General features: G+C 40.6%; 1 protein-coding gene across 2 annotated transcripts; it reads right to left on the bottom strand.

Annotated features, from left to right (window-relative positions):
- Positions 1-7442: 7442 nt before the first annotated feature.
- Positions 7443-9622, bottom strand: LOC119647146 (lipase member H-A-like). Of its 2 annotated transcripts, none has more exons than XM_038047942.1 (8): positions 9577-9622; positions 9213-9347; positions 9016-9082; positions 8702-8945; positions 8343-8500; positions 8068-8285; positions 7796-7961; positions 7443-7724 (listed from the first exon to the last, which is right to left on the bottom strand). In XM_038047942.1, exons 1-8 carry the CDS (start codon positions 9605-9607, stop codon positions 7535-7537), a joined length of 1209 nt encoding a protein of 402 aa, XP_037903870.1. In that variant the 5' UTR covers positions 9608-9622; the 3' UTR covers positions 7443-7534. The 2 variants fall into 2 exon arrangements, with proteins under 2 accessions (XP_037903870.1, XP_037903869.1); XM_038047941.1 differs by lacking the exon at positions 9577-9622 and adding an exon at positions 9455-9513.
- Between the last annotated feature and the right edge of the window lie 8015 nt (positions 9623-17637).

Here is a 17637-nt window from a genome sequence, read left to right as displayed (position 1 = left end):
ATTAGGATAAGTGTCACATTTGTAAACTGCAGGAAACAAAAATCGATGCTCTTGGGAAAGAAATCAAATAACTCCTCGAAAAACAAAAAGGGCATAGGCGACAACTGTAGCAAACACTTGCATGAGGAAATTGCTTCCGATGCGTTGTGGCGTAGACACTACACTAAGAATATTCAAAACACCTGAAGATGGAAGCAACGGATAAGTGGTAAGGCATCACAGACTTCGAATCCAACCGCGATTTTGAGCAATCAACTTGCGGCCGAGGAACGGATTCTGGAGGCCTCACCAGATTCATGCGCTCCCACGGACAAATCTGTGAAAGACATCCAGTTGAGTGGAAGGCCTGCACTCAGTATATACGGCTCGGTGGGGAAATGGGGTTCATGCTGTCCGCACATCGTGAACATGGGAAGGCTCTCAAGGATGACAGCGAAAGGTACTGCGAAAGAAGTAGAAATTGCCTGGTAATGAACGTTGCTGAACTGCCAGGGATAGTAATATCCAGAGAAATTGAACGGAATGCTCTTCCTCTCTACCTCTTTTCCATGGGCAACTTTGCAGGAGTGCCCTTATATATGTTTAGAATAGGAGCCGTGAGTTTGGTTTAATAAAATATATGGTATTGGATCAGTGGAGGATCTTCTTCGCTGAGTGATCATCAACATCGAGAAAGTGAGTCCTATTGTCACGACCATTTGTGTCCTTCGCAGAGTCCGCATATACCATCTCCGTACCCAAATATCTCGCCCGTTCGGCAGCCCCCACCACTATCTCAAGCGCTAACTTACTCGAGTTCTCCAGGAAACCTCAGAAATTCTTCCAGATGTTTAATGCGATGGTGGGTATCTTGATTTACAACAATGGACATTAAGATAATCGAGTTAAACATCAAATCATGCAGGTACGAGTTTGAGTTATTCCTGGACGAACATGAACCTATCCTAATTCTTCTGTGTGAAACCAAGCTGAACTATAGACACAACCCCTGTTTTTCCAATTTCAACCTGTTCCAGACAGACCGACTTCAACCCAACTCCAAGACCGCAACATCTGCGGTGGCATGGCCATTCTCGTCTTTAGGAAATTTCTGACCCCACAGCTTTTTCCTCCTCTTAGAGATTAGATATTGACTTCTATTTGTAGTCCTAAAATTGATAGACCAGTAGCTTACTCCAAACCACAATTTTTGTTCTTCACTGATGTAGGAGGTAAGTTGCTCCCGAAATATATATCTTCACTGAAAAATAAAAGCCGTAGTTTGGAGTAAACTACTAATCTATCAATTTTTCCAACTGCTAACGCTTTCAATTCTGTTTAAATCACCCTCAACTCGTTCCAAACCCCGTTCTCCATAGTCATGGTAGCATCTATTTATTGCCCCGATCAGTCTTCTGCTGCCAGTGGCCTGCAAAAAATCCTTCTGCACGTCCTAACCAGGCATACTCGGCTAACCTTGGACTCTGGCGGAGATCTGAACTTTAGGCGCCCGTTCTGATTCGATATACGGGCGAACGGGACACGTCTACACCAATTGCTTAATTCGTACCCTGGTATCAACCGCTTTCATTTCAGCCAAGCCTTCCCCATGTTCAACAATAACTTCACTAGGTCCTATCTGGGCCATTTTCTCATCAGCCTATCAGCTAATATTATTGCCATCCCTGCCATTATAGCAACATCAAAACTAATATTTCTTTTGGGAGGTGCTAACCGAGATGGCATGGCTGTATTCGGTGGAAAAAATTGCATCCCTGTTTTAGGTGTGATACAATTTACACATGTGTGGGGTTCACAGTTCCAACATTTCTACTAAATTTCGTAACAATAGGTGCAACCGCTTCTAAGAAAAGTGCATGTGACAGACAGACGGACCGTGAGCGAACTTCATCTCGTGATGTAATACCTAAAGGTAATTGGATCACGTTTTATATTATAGTCTTTACTACAGTTCATGATTATGGGGGGTTTGAATCAATTACCAAAAATTGTACTTATATACGTCTAGTTTTATTTGACAGATAGAATAGAATTAATAGCCTAATAGAAGGAGGAGGGTATTTCCGACATTGTATAGTGGCAGTTTTGTTATTTTCTTCAGAGAATGGGTCCATGGGAAAAATGATTACTCTTGAACCCCTGTGCATTAAATAGCCAGCTTTGGAATTTAGGTCTGTCATTTGATACCCCGAATAAATATATTCGGTGGAAAAGTTATCTTTTGTATATATAAGGGGACTCCCTCCTAAACTAAAACGTAGAAGGATGTTATCCATTCGTGGGTGTTCACAGTTCCTAACTTCTCACCAAATTGCATACCAATAGGAATAACCGTTTCTGAGTAAGGTGTGAGTGTCAGAAAGACAACGAATCGATTTGGATAAAGTTTGGTTTTTCCTGAAATCTTACAAAAAGTACTTCAAAAAGTTCGCTCTTAGAGTTCAGTTTTGTGTCTGTATATTTCACTTAATTTTCTCGAAAACGGCCATTTTATGAATTTTATGAAGGGTGTATAGTCTGAGAAGCCTACCAAACGCAAAGAGTAGCACGATTTTGCATGTGCTCGGAACCACGTGGGAGCATACCAATGTGACAAATTTTGAACAATACGCTGGGAGATCTCCTGCATACAAGCCAATCTTTTTTTTAAAAAATAAATCGTGTTCACAGGGAGAAAGAAAGCAACTCCTAGAAAAACAAGAACTAAAGATTCCTCTGAAGGAGAGGGGGACAATTCGGTATTTTAAAGGTATCTGACACTGTGAGAATCAGGTACTTCTCCGCGACTCTACCGACCATTGCAAACCATTGGAGCGCCGAAGGGTAATGATAGATCTTTGCAAGAAACAAGAACGGGATTGCAGCAAAATCTCGTGCCGCGAAGAAACTGAAACTGTTTGCATTATAATCTGACTCAAAAAGATTTGTTCAAGGTTAAAAACTTATAATACCATCTACACTTAACCCGAAGATTATGTGTTCATTAGTTTCTCTAACCATGAATCTATATTTCCAAATCTTTTGAAAAAAACTTCTTTATATGTGTGATTGGTTTAAAGACGATTCAGTAATTTTTCTTCGGAAGTTGTAAGTGTACACGTCGTCTCCGGTTGAATTGTGGGTAAAGCAGCGTGAATGTTAGAAAAAAAAGATCCTTTGTTACGTGATACCGCCCAAAAGTCATACTCCCATTTTCTATAGGAGTGTTCCTGAATTGCCTTCAGAACATCTACAGGGGAGGGGCTCGACCAAAGTTGTCGGACTAGAGCCCAGAACCATGTATTTTGCCCATTAGGTGATGCGATGGCGTAGTTTGTTTGAGTAATCTACAAGTATGCAGAGAGTCTGTAATGATAGCAACCTTCTTCTCACCTATCCTGGAAGCAACCTTGATGGCCTGAAGCACGGCAAAAAGTTCAGGCGCCAAAACCGAACTGACTGACATCCAAGGAAAAACGAGAAACTTGCGTCCCATCCGGACTGAACACCGCACAGGCAGACGACTCAGCACGTATGAACAGGACATCAGACGCCAGGACCAGAAAACCCCTTAATTTGAGGCCCTTCACCGACACTGAACTCTGCTACAAGTGCCCCCCATATTATACGACAGGATAACCTTGTTACAAGTAGTGGAAATGACAGAAAGACTTATATATCGAGAAGAGATTTTTTTCAGCATCCGGATTCTAAACCACCAATTGATAGGTTTCTTCTTTCTTTCTTTAACTTAAGAAGTTCTTTGGCCGTAAGGAGGGGTCTTCTGAAACGGAGAGGCAGTTTCTTGGTTAAAGCGAAAATTGGGGTGGTGTTGGTCAGCCCCAAGTATCTTTCTAGGATAGAAGCAGATGTTGGGTTGGGATTATTTTCAAAGTATTTTCGGGGATTTATAGTGAACGTAGCGGCATACCTTATAATGGGCCTTACCACCACCTATAGAAATTGATGGTCTTATTTGGTGTGAGACCCCAAGAAAAACCAGTTGAAAATCAGCCTTTACGTTTTTAGGAATAATGGAGTTCAAGTGGTCTCTGACCGATCAGGTTCTCGTTATCTCCCTACCTAAAAAGATGATGGATTTGACATGGGCAAGACCCAGATTATTAATTTTAATGACCAGGGGGTCACCGTGCTTCTCTTGAAGGATATATATTGGGATTTAGTTATGTTGATTGGTAGGCTCAATCAATGGGATTCATAAAAAAACACAATTATCTGCCTTCGCAAACATTTGGACGTCAATAATCAATCGACTCCAGCGGCCAAAATGAGGAAATCGTCCGCATATTGAAACGTTTCAATGCTATCAGAGTATTTATTATGCAGGAATGTCGTGTAGACATTAAACAACATTGGACTCAAAACGCATCCTTGGGAAATGCCATTTTCAACTTAAACACTGTCGAGCCCTAGTTGTAGGTATCGATTGGATATTACCCTTAATACCAATAAAATGCTGACCTTTACCCTTTGCTATCGAAATGTGCAAAAGGATATCGTTGATGCAAGCAGACTTAGATTTATCTGCCGACATAACAGTTAGCCTGTCCGGATAGTTGAGTGATTAGAGCACAAGCCTGGCGTACGGGAGGTCGTGGGTAAAACTCCACTGGTGGCATAAGTGATATTATCTGTACGAAAGGCGGAGGCACGCTTGTGCCTTGGCAACGCAGATGTCAACCCTTCTGCAGAGAAGGGCCGTGTGTTCAAAAAAGTGGACATCCCATTATTAAGAAAATTTACTGAGGCGTTGAGGACAGCAGCCTCCAATGTCATCCCTTTGCCATTACTGAGGTAGTTACCCGGATTTTTGGATCTAGCATTAAGATCTGTAGTGATGAATACATTATTGTATTTCCAACAAAAAGTGATAAGCCTCTCAAAGGCGATGTTGAACTGGGAGGGAAATAGACTTACAGGATCATGAAATCAGAATTGAGGTTGAATATTTCAGCTATGACAAAATCATAATCTGAAACATAGTTGACTTGGAATGGACTTGCGGCACGCCAAAAAGACGCCACCATAGCTATCTTCCCAAAACTATTAGATAAACTTAGATAGATAGATTAGATAAACCCAGAATAAATTTTGAGAAGGGAGAATGTTTAATAGTATAAGTTTTCTGCAAGACAGGGATATCGAAAATGATACTGTTAGCGTAATATTCAATGCCTGATTTATTTGCCCTCAGGCTATGTTATACTGAAGTATTTTCACCAATGCTTCCAATCGAAATTAGATGAACACTTTCCAAGTCAGTTTAATCAAGTATTTTCACGATGTCAGAGACTTTACTCTTGAGTTTCTGATTACCTGATCTTATAACCGTTTGCGATAGCGAGTCCAGAATGATACTTCTGGTACTGGAACTCCCTTTACTGAGAAGATAAGGGAAAAAGCTATCATAGCTATCCGAACCTTGCAGTGGGGTATAATGAATGTTTGACTCACGAGCACCTTCTGTAACAGTTATGTTTCTAATCGAAGCGATTTTTACATTTTTGATCAATTCTTCCCATTTAGGGCATCTCCTATCCCGAGTGTTGTGAGAAACCTCAACACACAACAGGCATTTTTTGACTTCACAGGCCGCAACGTAATTTTCTGCCGCACAATTAAGAAATATGGAAGTCTGGGCTTCGCTCACGACTTCTACGAGTTGGACACTCAGCATTAACAATTCTTACCGAAGATGCACGATTTACAATCGTCTCTGAAGCCCAGGGAGGTCAAAATATCATCCCGGACCTTGAAGTGGACCTTCACGCTCCTCCAACTGGCCTGTACTGAGTGGAATACAGTCTGAATATTAAGCAGTTTGATTTCATGATGTAGGTGCAGTGAGTTGAGAGGAGTAGTTTCTGCAATCTTAATTCTTTTAACTAAGACCCAACCTTTCCTCTGGATTACGAGTTCATACCAGAGCGGGACTTCCGCTTTATTAGTAGGAGCCTGGAGCTTCCACCGGAACAGGTTCCGAAAATGGGAGGGGGGGGGGGGGCGGTCGGGAATTAACAGAAACATCGCTTATAAATGAAAATTATAACCTGCCATGACTTGTAAACGTGGTATATGCTAAACGCTGAACATTATTTTGTGAAAGCTAGTCAGACCAGACGTCGCATCTAGATATTACATCGAGGGATTGACGTAGCACATACACAATTCCCGACGAAACGTCATCTGCGAGCACTGGTTCATGCCGGTGAGAATTGTTCAAGAAATTAGGGGCAATTACTCTTTGACAAAGCTTGGCACGTTGCAGAGTAATAAGCCTGAAGTACCAGGTGTTTTTGTACGACCAGTCAATGGTAGTACCGTGCATACGCCTACGCAGATGGATTAAAATTCTTCAGTTTACTTCTTTCGGATGTTGGATTAGGCAGGAATGTATTGCGCTATTTCATATATATAATTTGTATGAAACGAACCCCATTGGATCTGTCGCGCTTTTTAAAGAATTAAATCTTTTGCAAAAAATCACCCTTTCGTAGATCCATCAGAATCTGGTTTGCAAAATTTTTCAGCCGAACCAACGTTGCACGATACATGAATTAGAAGCGGGGATACAATGCTCATTTTGGATTTGGAAAGCAAAAAACAATACATTCTTGTGTACCGTGGCGGGTGCTGATTTGCGATGATCATCACCTTAACATGCTATATTTTTTCGAAAGTTCAAAAAAGTGCCAAATGAACAGCATTTTTCAATATCTCAGACGGAATTTCCCGCACAGGTTATAAAACGCTCCTCTAATCGAATTATTTTAGTTAAGGGGGTCATCCCGTGTGTCGGATCCGCGCAATCGATTTTTTTTTTAGCATCGATTGTATCTAGATATAGTGTACAATCTATGGGCGAAAGGGTTGTTTGATATTTGGAGTAGTTCGAAAATTATAATGTTAAACACTTGATAAGTCACATGGCAGATTTATGTCGATCGCGGTAATAAAGCGCATATTTATTGGTCCGAATGAGGTTCGAATGACTTCGCTAAAAGGACAAGAATTGAAGCCAAGGCTGTGTTTCTTGAAGAATCCTAAGGTTTATAGACTAGGTATAGCAGATTAACAGTCAGTTAAGGTTTTATGGCTAAAAATCACATTCTACTTTTTACATGCATTTTTCTAGAAACTGCCTATTGAAAATCTGCTGCCACCATAGCCCAAAATCTATCCAACGAAATTTTTTGAAATTTTCGCTTCTTCTTCAGAACATATTTCTGCGGTCAGCAAACTAGGATAATTGCGACCCATTTGGTAGTTATTTTTTATTCATTAAAGAAGCCTTGAAAAAACACCAAAATAAAGTGCCATCTATGTATGTATACCGTGGAGCATGTGTCAGAGGAGCTTTAATGTGGAAGTTTGAGTTCTCACAATTTCATAAATTTTCCATGATTTCAGTTAAAAAATTCATAATTCATTAAAAAAAGGTATTTTATTATGGTTTTATGCTTTTTATTCTGCAGGGAATTCTATACTACGTACTTATTTATATATAAGATATTTACATATGTGTCATATTGGATTAATAAGATGGCGATTCTGCATAAGTCTTTTCATTATAATTGCCAAGTGAATCTCCTAAATGTTCATTGTCGATAAAATTGCTGTTGACATCTGACATTATTCTTTCATCGGAAGTGTAGCTGGTACCAGCTTCACCACGAGCGAATGGAGCTTCAGCGTTGGTTTGCAAGTAGTAATCACCAGATGCACTAAAAACGCGAAAAAAAAACATAACATGTTTAATAATTTTAACCATAACCAGTGCAAATTCAATTTTTACCTCGAAGGACATTCATTGCCCATAACCACTTTTGGATCATATTCACCAACATTTCCTTGTTTGAACGATCTCCAGTTTTTGGCAGGAACTGCATGGAATTGTTGAGAGTTCTTCTGATTAAGACTCTCTGCCCAGTAGCGCCATGATCGCCAATGGCTACAAAGATCTATTGGAAGACAGATTTTCATAAGTATGCAAACCCATATATTAAGAACCAAACTTATTAGTAATCTTAAAACATCTTATTGTAAAATTGATTTGAGGGCTAATACCGTTTTCATCCAACTGGAATATGTCGTGTCTTGTAGGACACCCGGGCTGTAAAGCTGATCCACTATTGGGCCAAAAGTCTACAGTTCCTGTGCTTGCTGGAGCACCATAAATCCAAGCATCTGTATGAATAACATCAACGAATTCAGCATCATCTTTTGTTATGTGTTTCAGGAACGGTCCATAGAAACCAGGGAAGGCAGGATCCAATGCAGAAATACTATTGTAAAATATTTTAAGCATGAAAAGTACATGGTTTCCCTTATTTCATTTTTACCGTTTTAGCACAACTCGCCCACCGGATCTTCTCTTAACTTCACCTCCAATTCTGCCTACCATTTGCCCTCCTAATGAATGCCCTACCAAATGCAACCTCTCTACGCTGAGACCTTCTTCAATCATGTTGAGAACAGCCTTTGATACGACGTCGCCTACCTAAAGATAATTAGAAAATTGTAGAAATCTAGTTGTGGTTATTGAGAATGTAATCTATCAAGTTGCATTGATTATTGCTTTTCCATTGATGGACTTTTTAATTAAATAATGAATAGCGTAATTGATTTTGTCTGACGTTGCCTGTAAAACTTAATCTAGGTTGATAAAATTACCACCACTAATTCAAACTGAATAGTTCACCTTCATAGAGTTGGGGAAAGCGTTGAAAAGGTAACTTCCTGACGCATCCTCCTTCCAATCCAATGTGATGATGTTGTAGTCATTCCTTTGGTTATACGCCTCAACAACTGTTCGGACACTGACGGATGTTTGATTTTCAATATATCCATGAACGTAGATGACGGTCTTTTTTGAATTGTCGAAATTTTGACTTTTTAAAATTTGCGTCCCTTCCGCAACTTGGTAGATTTCAGGCTGGTTTGATCTGGAAAAATAACGTTTTCAATTTTGTTTCCGTTTGAAAACTAAAATTTTCATACAAAATATTTACTTACCCATGATATAAAATTAATTTATTCCGTTCTGCAATTGGAACAGACTCCGAAAATTTTAAGACAGCAACTGCGGGAGGCGGATTTAAATTTATCGTTAATTATTTAATTCATATTACCCAAAAAAATTTAAAATTTAACATGGATGGATGGATGGATGGATGGATGGATGCATATAGTATAAAATAAATAAAACACACCAAAAAGAAAGAAAAGAGTAGAATGCCACCGCATGTTTCCCTGGTTTTGAAGTCCTGAACAAAATCCGCTGTTGAACGCCGGTCGATTATAAATCAATAAATACCCATTAGAAGATTCATCCCTTTTATAGGAAACTAAAAGTGACATATCAGCACATTAATCAATGTTATCAGTATTGAGCTGGTAATCGACCAGATTTTTTAACCCCTATATTCCTATTTCGATAGTTTGTTCAACTTACTTGTGAACGGACGTTGTCCGCTAGGAATAAAAATTAGCATAGATAATAAAGTCGGCGGTTTGCATTTTACTAACAAGCCAAGCGAAACTGTTCATAATTAATTTATAATTATTGATACTTACAAACACGAGGTGATTGTGCATCTGTCCACATGATCACTATTCTATTATTGTTTGCTTTGTTACAAACGTTTCTTTACACTCGGCTTTGAAAGACATGTTTCAACAGCTACGAAACCCTGAGAGGCCGCTTGTTTTAAGTAAATCTAGTTAGTTAGTTATGGAATGGAACCTTCAAATTATTGACACTGTACTGAGAGATTCGCTGCTAATTACAGGTTTCTATCTAACCTATTAGATCTTAAAAAATAAAGTTATGCTTCCAGCAACTTGGTATCCGGAGATGTAGAGGTGTAAAAGCAAATCCGACTTGATAGAGTCGAAAGCTATTACGTTCTTTGTTCTTTAAAAGATAAATTTGCAATAAATAAATAGATTTTTTCTTGAATATATTATGCATGTTATTTCGTCCCTTTAGCAGAAGATCCTCTCTGAAGGGGAGTCTATCTTATAAATGATAGCAAAATCAAGCCCTGAATATCAGCATGTATTCCTAAATAATGGGCAAAAAGGGAAATATTCAACGTGTTTTTAGCTCCGACTTCAGTCCGGGATAACATCTTCGGGTTTCCTCGGTGGCTGAGTTCATTCCAGCTTGATCGATTATTAAGAAAACTTCACAGCCGTTCGGTAGTAGTGGCGAAAGTAACGGCTATCACCATAGTCTGATTCTCAGACTCTAGTGATCCATTGTATTCGACTCCACCGTCTAACGGAGCTATCCCGGATTCGTTTATGTATCGCAGGATTTCCGTTAGCGGATGTGATGCAACCCGCTGTAGTTGCAACACATCAGCACCAAAAATCTGATGTCTGATGCGGCCATAGGCGGCCTCATTACAGAATGGACACGTATCATCTGGGATAATGTGTGTTCTGAACATATGCCCAGCTAGAAGGCCCACGATACTTCTGCAAGTCTTTCTGCTTTTCAACAGGATAAACTTTTCAGGACAGGAAAATTTTGGTGTGTTTAGCAGCATTAACGCTCAGTCACCTTTAAAAAATCCAAGAACTGCAAATTGAGTAGAGAGCTGCGGCAGACATACAATTCTTTGCAGTGTGGCTAGTTTACGGCGAAAACTCTTTTGTTTCACCTTAACAATCCACACTGCGGATGCATAAGTGACCATTGGCCCAATGATAGCAACATATATCCCCATTACTACTTGATTAATCTCTATCTCTCTAATCTAATTAATCTCAGCATATTTTCTCTCCAGTCACTCCCTGATGTTAGGGATCAACCTAAGTGATAAACCACATCCCATCGCTGTTGCTATCTATGTAATTATAGATCTCTCCCTTTCGACTTTCTTCGCTTCCGATTAAAGAGAGAGGGACATGGATGCCGCAATAATCGGAGTCAACAGAGGTCCTGGAGATGAAGCATCAACAAATGATCTTCTCAACCACCTGAAGAACGCTATCATTGATACGGCCACAAAGATACTTGGCCCCAGCCGCAAAAAAAGCCGCAACGGTTGGATTGACGATGAATGTAAGCCAGCAACGGAACGGAAGAATGCTGCACACCGAGTAATATTACATTTTCAAAGAATGCGGGCACGCGCAAATACTTATAATGAACTCCGTTGAGCGGAGAAGTGACTTCACAGACGAAAAAAGGAAGCCTGGGAGAAATAACAGGTCTGTGAACTAGAAAAGTACAGGGAGCAACCGCACCAGGCGCGGAAGTTTTACCAACAAGTCAGCAGGATGAAGCCTTATACACCACGATGATCGTTCCGTCGAAACAAAGAGGAAAATCTGATTTCCTACAGAATGGGCATATTGAAGCGATGGGTTGAGTACTTTGATGAACTACTGAACAAACAGGAAATCGGCGAGTTGGAGGTCCCGCCAACTGAAGACAACGGACAAATACTGCCACCACCAAATATAGGAGAAGCAGTCCGTGCAATTCATCGGATTAAAAATCATAGGTCGCCAGGAACTGATGGAATTACAGCCGAATTGGTTAAATATGGAGGCGACCAGTTACACCAAGTGGTTCATCAACTTGTGCTCAAGGTGTGGGACAGCGAATCAACGCCTGACGACTGGCAAAGAGGCATTATCTGTCTCATATATAAAAAGGAGATGTCACACAGTGCAGCAATTATAGAGGTGTCACGTTGCTCTATAAGATATTCTCCGCAATCGTGACTAGGCCGGATAGCCCCATATGCCCAGAACTTCATTGGCCCCTACCAAAGAGGCTTCACTCCAGGCAAATCAGCAACAGATCAGATTTTCTCTCTGTGACAAGTAATGGAAAAACTGTTGGAATATGGATGACAGCTGCACCATCTCTTCATGGACTTTAAAACCGCCCATGATAGCATAGTCAGGGTAAAACTCTACACGGCCCTGAGGAAATTCGGTATCCCGACGAAATTGATAAGAATGCAGCCGCAGGATCACTCTCAAGACCATTCGACATCAACAACGGTCTACGATAAGGGGATGCCCTATCATGCGTCCTCTTTAACCTGGCCCTCGAGAAAGTGATCCGTGATGCTGATGTAAATGCAAGAGGTACGATCCTCTCTAAGTCCACCCAACTATTGGCTTATGCTGACGATATTAACATCACGGGAGGGACGACCGGAGACATGCAAACTGCCTTCATCCAGATCGAGCAGGCGGCGATCACTGCGAGACCTTGGGCTGCACATCAATGAAGGCAAGACAAAGTACATGGTGAAAACGTCAGTACCGAAAACCAACCAGCCAACAACATCAAACCGCACTGGTCAAACATGATAGGAGAAGATAGGAGAATAGGATAGGATAGGAGAATACAACTTTGGGACCGTTGATAATTTCTCCTACCTAGGGTCGAAAATCACAACCGATAACAGCTATGATGGTGAAATCCGCGGACGGTTGTTGTCAGCCAAAAGAGCCTATTTTAGCTTTTAAAAAGTGTTCCGTTCGAAACGTCTCACCATAGGGTCGAAGCTCTTACTGTAGAAGACTGTGATCTTGCCAGTAATCAAGTATTCCTCCGAGACTTGGGTTCTTAGCAAGAAGAATTGCGAACTTGGCCGCGTTCGAGAGAAGAATTCTCCGAAGAATTTTTGGCCCTCTACATGAGGATGAACGTTTCCATAGCCTACATAACGACGAAACCTATAAGCGATACCACGACCTTCAGGTTGTTGATAAAATCCGGCTCAATAGGTTACGGTGGGCGGGTCACTTAATCCGTATGGATGGGGATGATCCCACCCGGAAAGTCTATGAGGACAATATCTATTGTAAAAAAAAGGGAAGAACCCTGCTTAAGATGGAGCGATGGCGTAGGTCAGGACGCCAGACAGTTTTTAGGGATATGGAATTGGTGGACCTCGGCGCAAAACCGGCATGTTTCTTATTAAGGCAGGCCCAGACCGGATACCGGTTGTTGCGCCGTTGATGATGATGATGATAAAGGAGAGATTGACTTATGTATTGTTGTCATCTGATCTGCAAAATGTCAATTGGCTCCTGTATTCGACATCATTCTTGTCAAGGTGATGCCTTTTTGCAAATATACTCCACCTGGTGCTTAAAACTGAGCTTTGCATCTATCATCATTTACAAGTATTTGATGGCAGGCTTGGAAGTGATAATATGATTTCCAATTCTAATGTTGGCGCTTGGTGATGAGGATCACCTCCATTTTTCTTCCGCAAATCCAGCTCAGCGCGTAGCAACCAAGCATAAACAGCACTCATTGTTTCACGCGAGTACAACTCAGCATCTTTAAGATGCTTCGCAACCTAAACCAGTGCAATGTCGTCGGCGTACTGAACATGTCCGGTCTAGATTTCACTGTGAGCTTAAGGACCTTATTCGGTATTGCTGGCGGAATAACCCTTGGATGATTTTCAACATAGATAAGAAGACAGGAGATAACTCTATAGGCGCTTGGCTTACATCCGCCTTGGAGCAGAGCTCCTTAAATCATTCCTTTTTGCTCCGCTGGATAGCAAACTTGAGATTTTTGCGGACTTCCTTGTATGCTTTTTTTCGTGGAGCCGCCAACCTTAGTAGATCTTGCTGAGATTTTTGCCTAGAATTATTAGGTTTTAGGGTTTAATATCTTCACGTATGGTAAATCCCTTTCCTGGAGATATCAATTAGCGTCCAGCGAAGTCGTAACTTTAATTTCTTCTCCGTCTCTCAGACTTGTTTAGGTATTGGTAAAATGCCTTCTTTCCTTAAGGGGAGATATACACCTAGATGGTCAAAAAAATCTACTTTATTGCATTTTCTTGAAGTTTGAGGTCTCCCAAATATCTAATGAAAACGGTAAGGTAAATAAATAAGCCAGTTACAGCTGAGAAGGTGAAACGTGTTTTTCGGCGATTTCATTCAACTTAAAATTTTCAAACGCGCTTTTCTCAAAACCATGTTCTTCTAATCGCTACCCGAAATTTCTCGAAAACCAATGCACCGATTGCCTTGAGAATTTTTTGTGACCATTCTATTCGCCATTATCTGGTACTTGTCATAGGATTTTTTCCCATTACTTAGTTCTTACTTTAGAAGTAAAGTAATAACTAATTTTTGGACCTAAAGTCAATATTTGTTTTCGATTTCCCATAAAATGGTGGAGGTTTCATTTCGCTATAAATTAATATTTTGAAAATTGGCTATGACAAGTACTCGATAATAGTTTCTAGTTTTTTCTCTTCTGATGATTTTTTTTAGAAACGCCTGTGGGTGCCATGTACGCAGATTTTTTAACGGCGCTCCAAGAATTATTCAATATCCTTGTACATTTTAGATATTTTCAAATACAAAAAATTAAACACGTTTAAATAGGATAATTAAAACACCAATTCAAAATTTTAGATCGTTTTCCTTGAAAAATGTCACAAAAACAACCTTTTTCCCGATTCTTAGGTCTATATCTTCCCTTAAAGAGATTTTTCTTGTACTGTTGCTTTTGATCGTAAGCCGACGCTAGTATGGTTGGGTCGCCTATTTCGTTTTTGGCAACAGTTTTCACCTTTTCCTTGGGTCTCTTGTTTCCTTCTAAGAATAGAGAAACAGACCTGTCAAGAGTGACCAGATCTCCCATCAGGCGCGACCCCAGGTGACTGATAGGAGTATACCAATTGATGTATAAATATATGTTTGTTCATATACTTTCTTTTCAGCTCACCTCTAGTGCGTAAACCAAATTGGCTATTGGAAGGATACTCAGAACATAAAGCCATAATAAGAGACTAGAGAAGGAGAAATCTTTCAGTATAGGGGCTCGAAACTCTGTATCGGCGAATTGTGAAACTGAGTAAGTGGGCTGTCGGCTGTCGATATATCTCAACCGCCGTGCCATCGTGGCATTTAATACTACAGTAATTTAGATTTTGAAAAAGCAATGTCCACTCGGCACCCGGAGAGAGCAAAAGATAAAACTCAGAGAAGTTCCATAAATGCTAAAAGTGAAGGAATAAGTCGGCAAACACTCATAAAGAACAGGGCCCTGGTTCGAGGGAACTATCTTTGATACAGTAAGGGGTAGGTGATTCAACGTATACAAAATGAGGGTATAAATGATTTTTCATTGGACACAGCTACTTCGCCCATCAAATGAAAAGTCCCCATTTGTATCTTCCAAAGTAGGTTTTAGTTTTCACCCGTAAATTGGTTTTCGACTAGGCGCTTGTCATAGCTAGTGGATATCCGTCGAGTCAGCTACGAATGTCGTAAGTTATTCTTGTCAATAATTAACAACCAGGCAAAAGGAACGTCTTCATTTCTCTTAAATTTCTTCTGAACACGTTTCTATTCGGGGAGTATACCTCAGGAAAGGTCATAGGTATCAAAGTGGCTATTGGATGAATTGCAATGATACCACATTGTATTGTGGTGGCTTCCCTTGACACCCTGCTTTCTTTGGAGATAACTATGAGATATTGCATAATTGGAGTTCGACTACAGGGCTTACTTTCACATTAGTTGGAGAAGTTACCATGCCAAAGTTATCTTGACCGTTTTTATTGGGAGCATAAAGATGTCCGGATAGCTGAGTGGTTAGAGCGCAAGGCTGTCGTACGGAAGGTCGCGGTTCAAATCTCACTGGTGGCAGTGGAATTTGTATCGTGATTTGACGTCGGATACCAGTCGACTCAGCTGTGAATGAGTACCTGAGTCAAATCAGGGTAATAATCTCGGGCGAGCGCAATGCTGACCACATTGCCTCCTAGTGTACCGTTACGGTCTTGAATGGGAACTTAAAGCGCAGAAGTATCTTATTTGAAGGCCCATAATTTTTGATAGCTGTTACGTAGTTCTTTAAAAGGGGTTGAGAAAGTTGGTTGGTTCAGTTCTCAAATTAGCTCAGTGTATGTACTAGGCCAGTATTTTCAAGGGGAATAGAGTCGCTATGCCATTAGGCCAGCTATGAAATTTGCGCATATTACTGAAGAGGAGAGGCGACCAGTAGTAGAAGTATATACCTTCGGTTTGTACATAGCTTCAACCAGGTCATGAGTTAGTCGGATGAATTTCTGCCCTTCCTCTTTGTGGGAATTACTTACCTTACCCTTAAAAATGACAACGTACAGGGTACAAATTCATGTCTTCCATTATTAGTAGAAGGATCAATGCTCCCTCCAGACCAACAAAATTCTGTCCGAAGAGCAAAAAGTGTGCCAGGTTGGACAAAGGGGTTGCAAAGAGCAATTATCGACTCGGTAGTTATAGGACAAGCAACTAGAGGTCAAAGAAACCTCTTTAGTTCCTATATCGATTACGCCAAGGCTTTTGACAGAGTCATGGAAGGGTGGCATACCATCTTGTCAGTGCATTCATCTGAGGTTACCAAAACGGAGGGGTATCCTCCAGAGAGATTGATTGAATCGCTTTTAGTGTTGTATGTCGTTGAACCCATTTGCATTGGATACTGAACGATGTTAGAGGGTATGGTTTCGTAGTGAAATACGGTCTACGTGCTAAGTGCGACATGAAACAGTTGTTGTTATAAGATGACATCAAATTGTATGCTGATACTCATAACCATCTTATAAGCTTATTGCACATAGTTGACTTGTTCGGCCGTGATATTCGGATAGAATTTGGTTTAGACAAATGTTGCTTCCAAGCCATCCGCAAAGGTGATCATGCACTGGTAACCTCCGCATCCAAGCTATGACCGTGACACTCTTCTGCAGGGAATTCTGCATGGCACTCATGTTGATGATAATTTGAAGGATGGAGGGGTCTTCGGCAGGCTTTTGTTGATCTATATTTGACGAACAGATGGCTTTGCTGAGACGGAAGGATTTATGTGCGTCATTCAGGATAGCGTGGTCCCCACCCGAACTTATAAAAAGCTTATAATGAAAAAGAAAGTGGAGAAAGACCAGTGTAAAATGTGTGGTTCAACGTTGGAGACGTTAGACCATGTCATTTCTGGCTGGTCGTTTCCTAGACCTTTATTCGGGATGAGGTCGATTCAAGCATTTGTGTCCACGCGAACCTGATGTATATGCGGAAATTTCTTCGAGCGGAATTACATCTGAGACACAGACACAAATTTTCTGTTGCGAAAAAAAAAGTTCGAGCCAGCTCAACCTTCTGTTCGAAATTGCGAGAAATCACCCTTGATCTTGCACAAGCTTCCATTGCCACACTATCTAATCTCTTTCTTTTGATTATGGAAGAAAAGTAAGTAAGAAAGTAAGATGCGAACAATCACATGCATTTTCCCACCAGTCTGGACCAAATCGGAGATAATTCGTAGGCCACTAGACCAGTAGACGTGATGTGTAGGTGTAAAGCTTCATTATGCTGAGCAAGTGCGTATTAGGATACTTTGTTCAAGTTTAACAAGCTTTGTAAGAAGTACTGAACGCAGCTGACCTTGGTCGGCTTAATTTGAATTAACCAGCTAAAGCTGTCTGTTTACGCCAAACATTAATGTGGTACTCTTGCACTTCGATGAAATTAAGGTTTTGCAACTGGTTAACGTAGTAGACCTTGAACCTCATCTTCAATTTCAACTTACCAATAAAGAAAACATATTTTTGTGGCCTAGACACAGACTATGTATAGTATTCATAA

This window comes from Hermetia illucens, chromosome 1 (assembly GCF_905115235.1).
Source record: "Hermetia illucens chromosome 1, iHerIll2.2.curated.20191125, whole genome shotgun sequence".
NCBI lineage: Eukaryota > Metazoa > Arthropoda > Insecta > Diptera > Stratiomyidae > Hermetia > Hermetia illucens.
Note: the sequence above shows the minus strand (reverse complement) of the source record. Positions and strands in the feature narration are given on the sequence as shown.

Excerpts from the sequence above, each read along its gene's own strand:
- LOC119647146 (XM_038047941.1), bottom strand. The coding sequence starts at position 9,494 with ATGCTAATTTTTATTCCTAGCGGACAACGTCCGTTCACAA. Across the intron at positions 8,946-9,015 it reads AAATTAATTTTATATCATGG|ATCAAACCAGCCTGAAATCT; the intron begins GTAAGTAAATAT and ends TTATTTTTCCAG. Across the intron at positions 8,286-8,342 it reads GGGCGAGTTGTGCTAAAACG|TATTTCTGCATTGGATCCTG; the intron begins GTAAAAATGAAA and ends ATTTTACAATAG.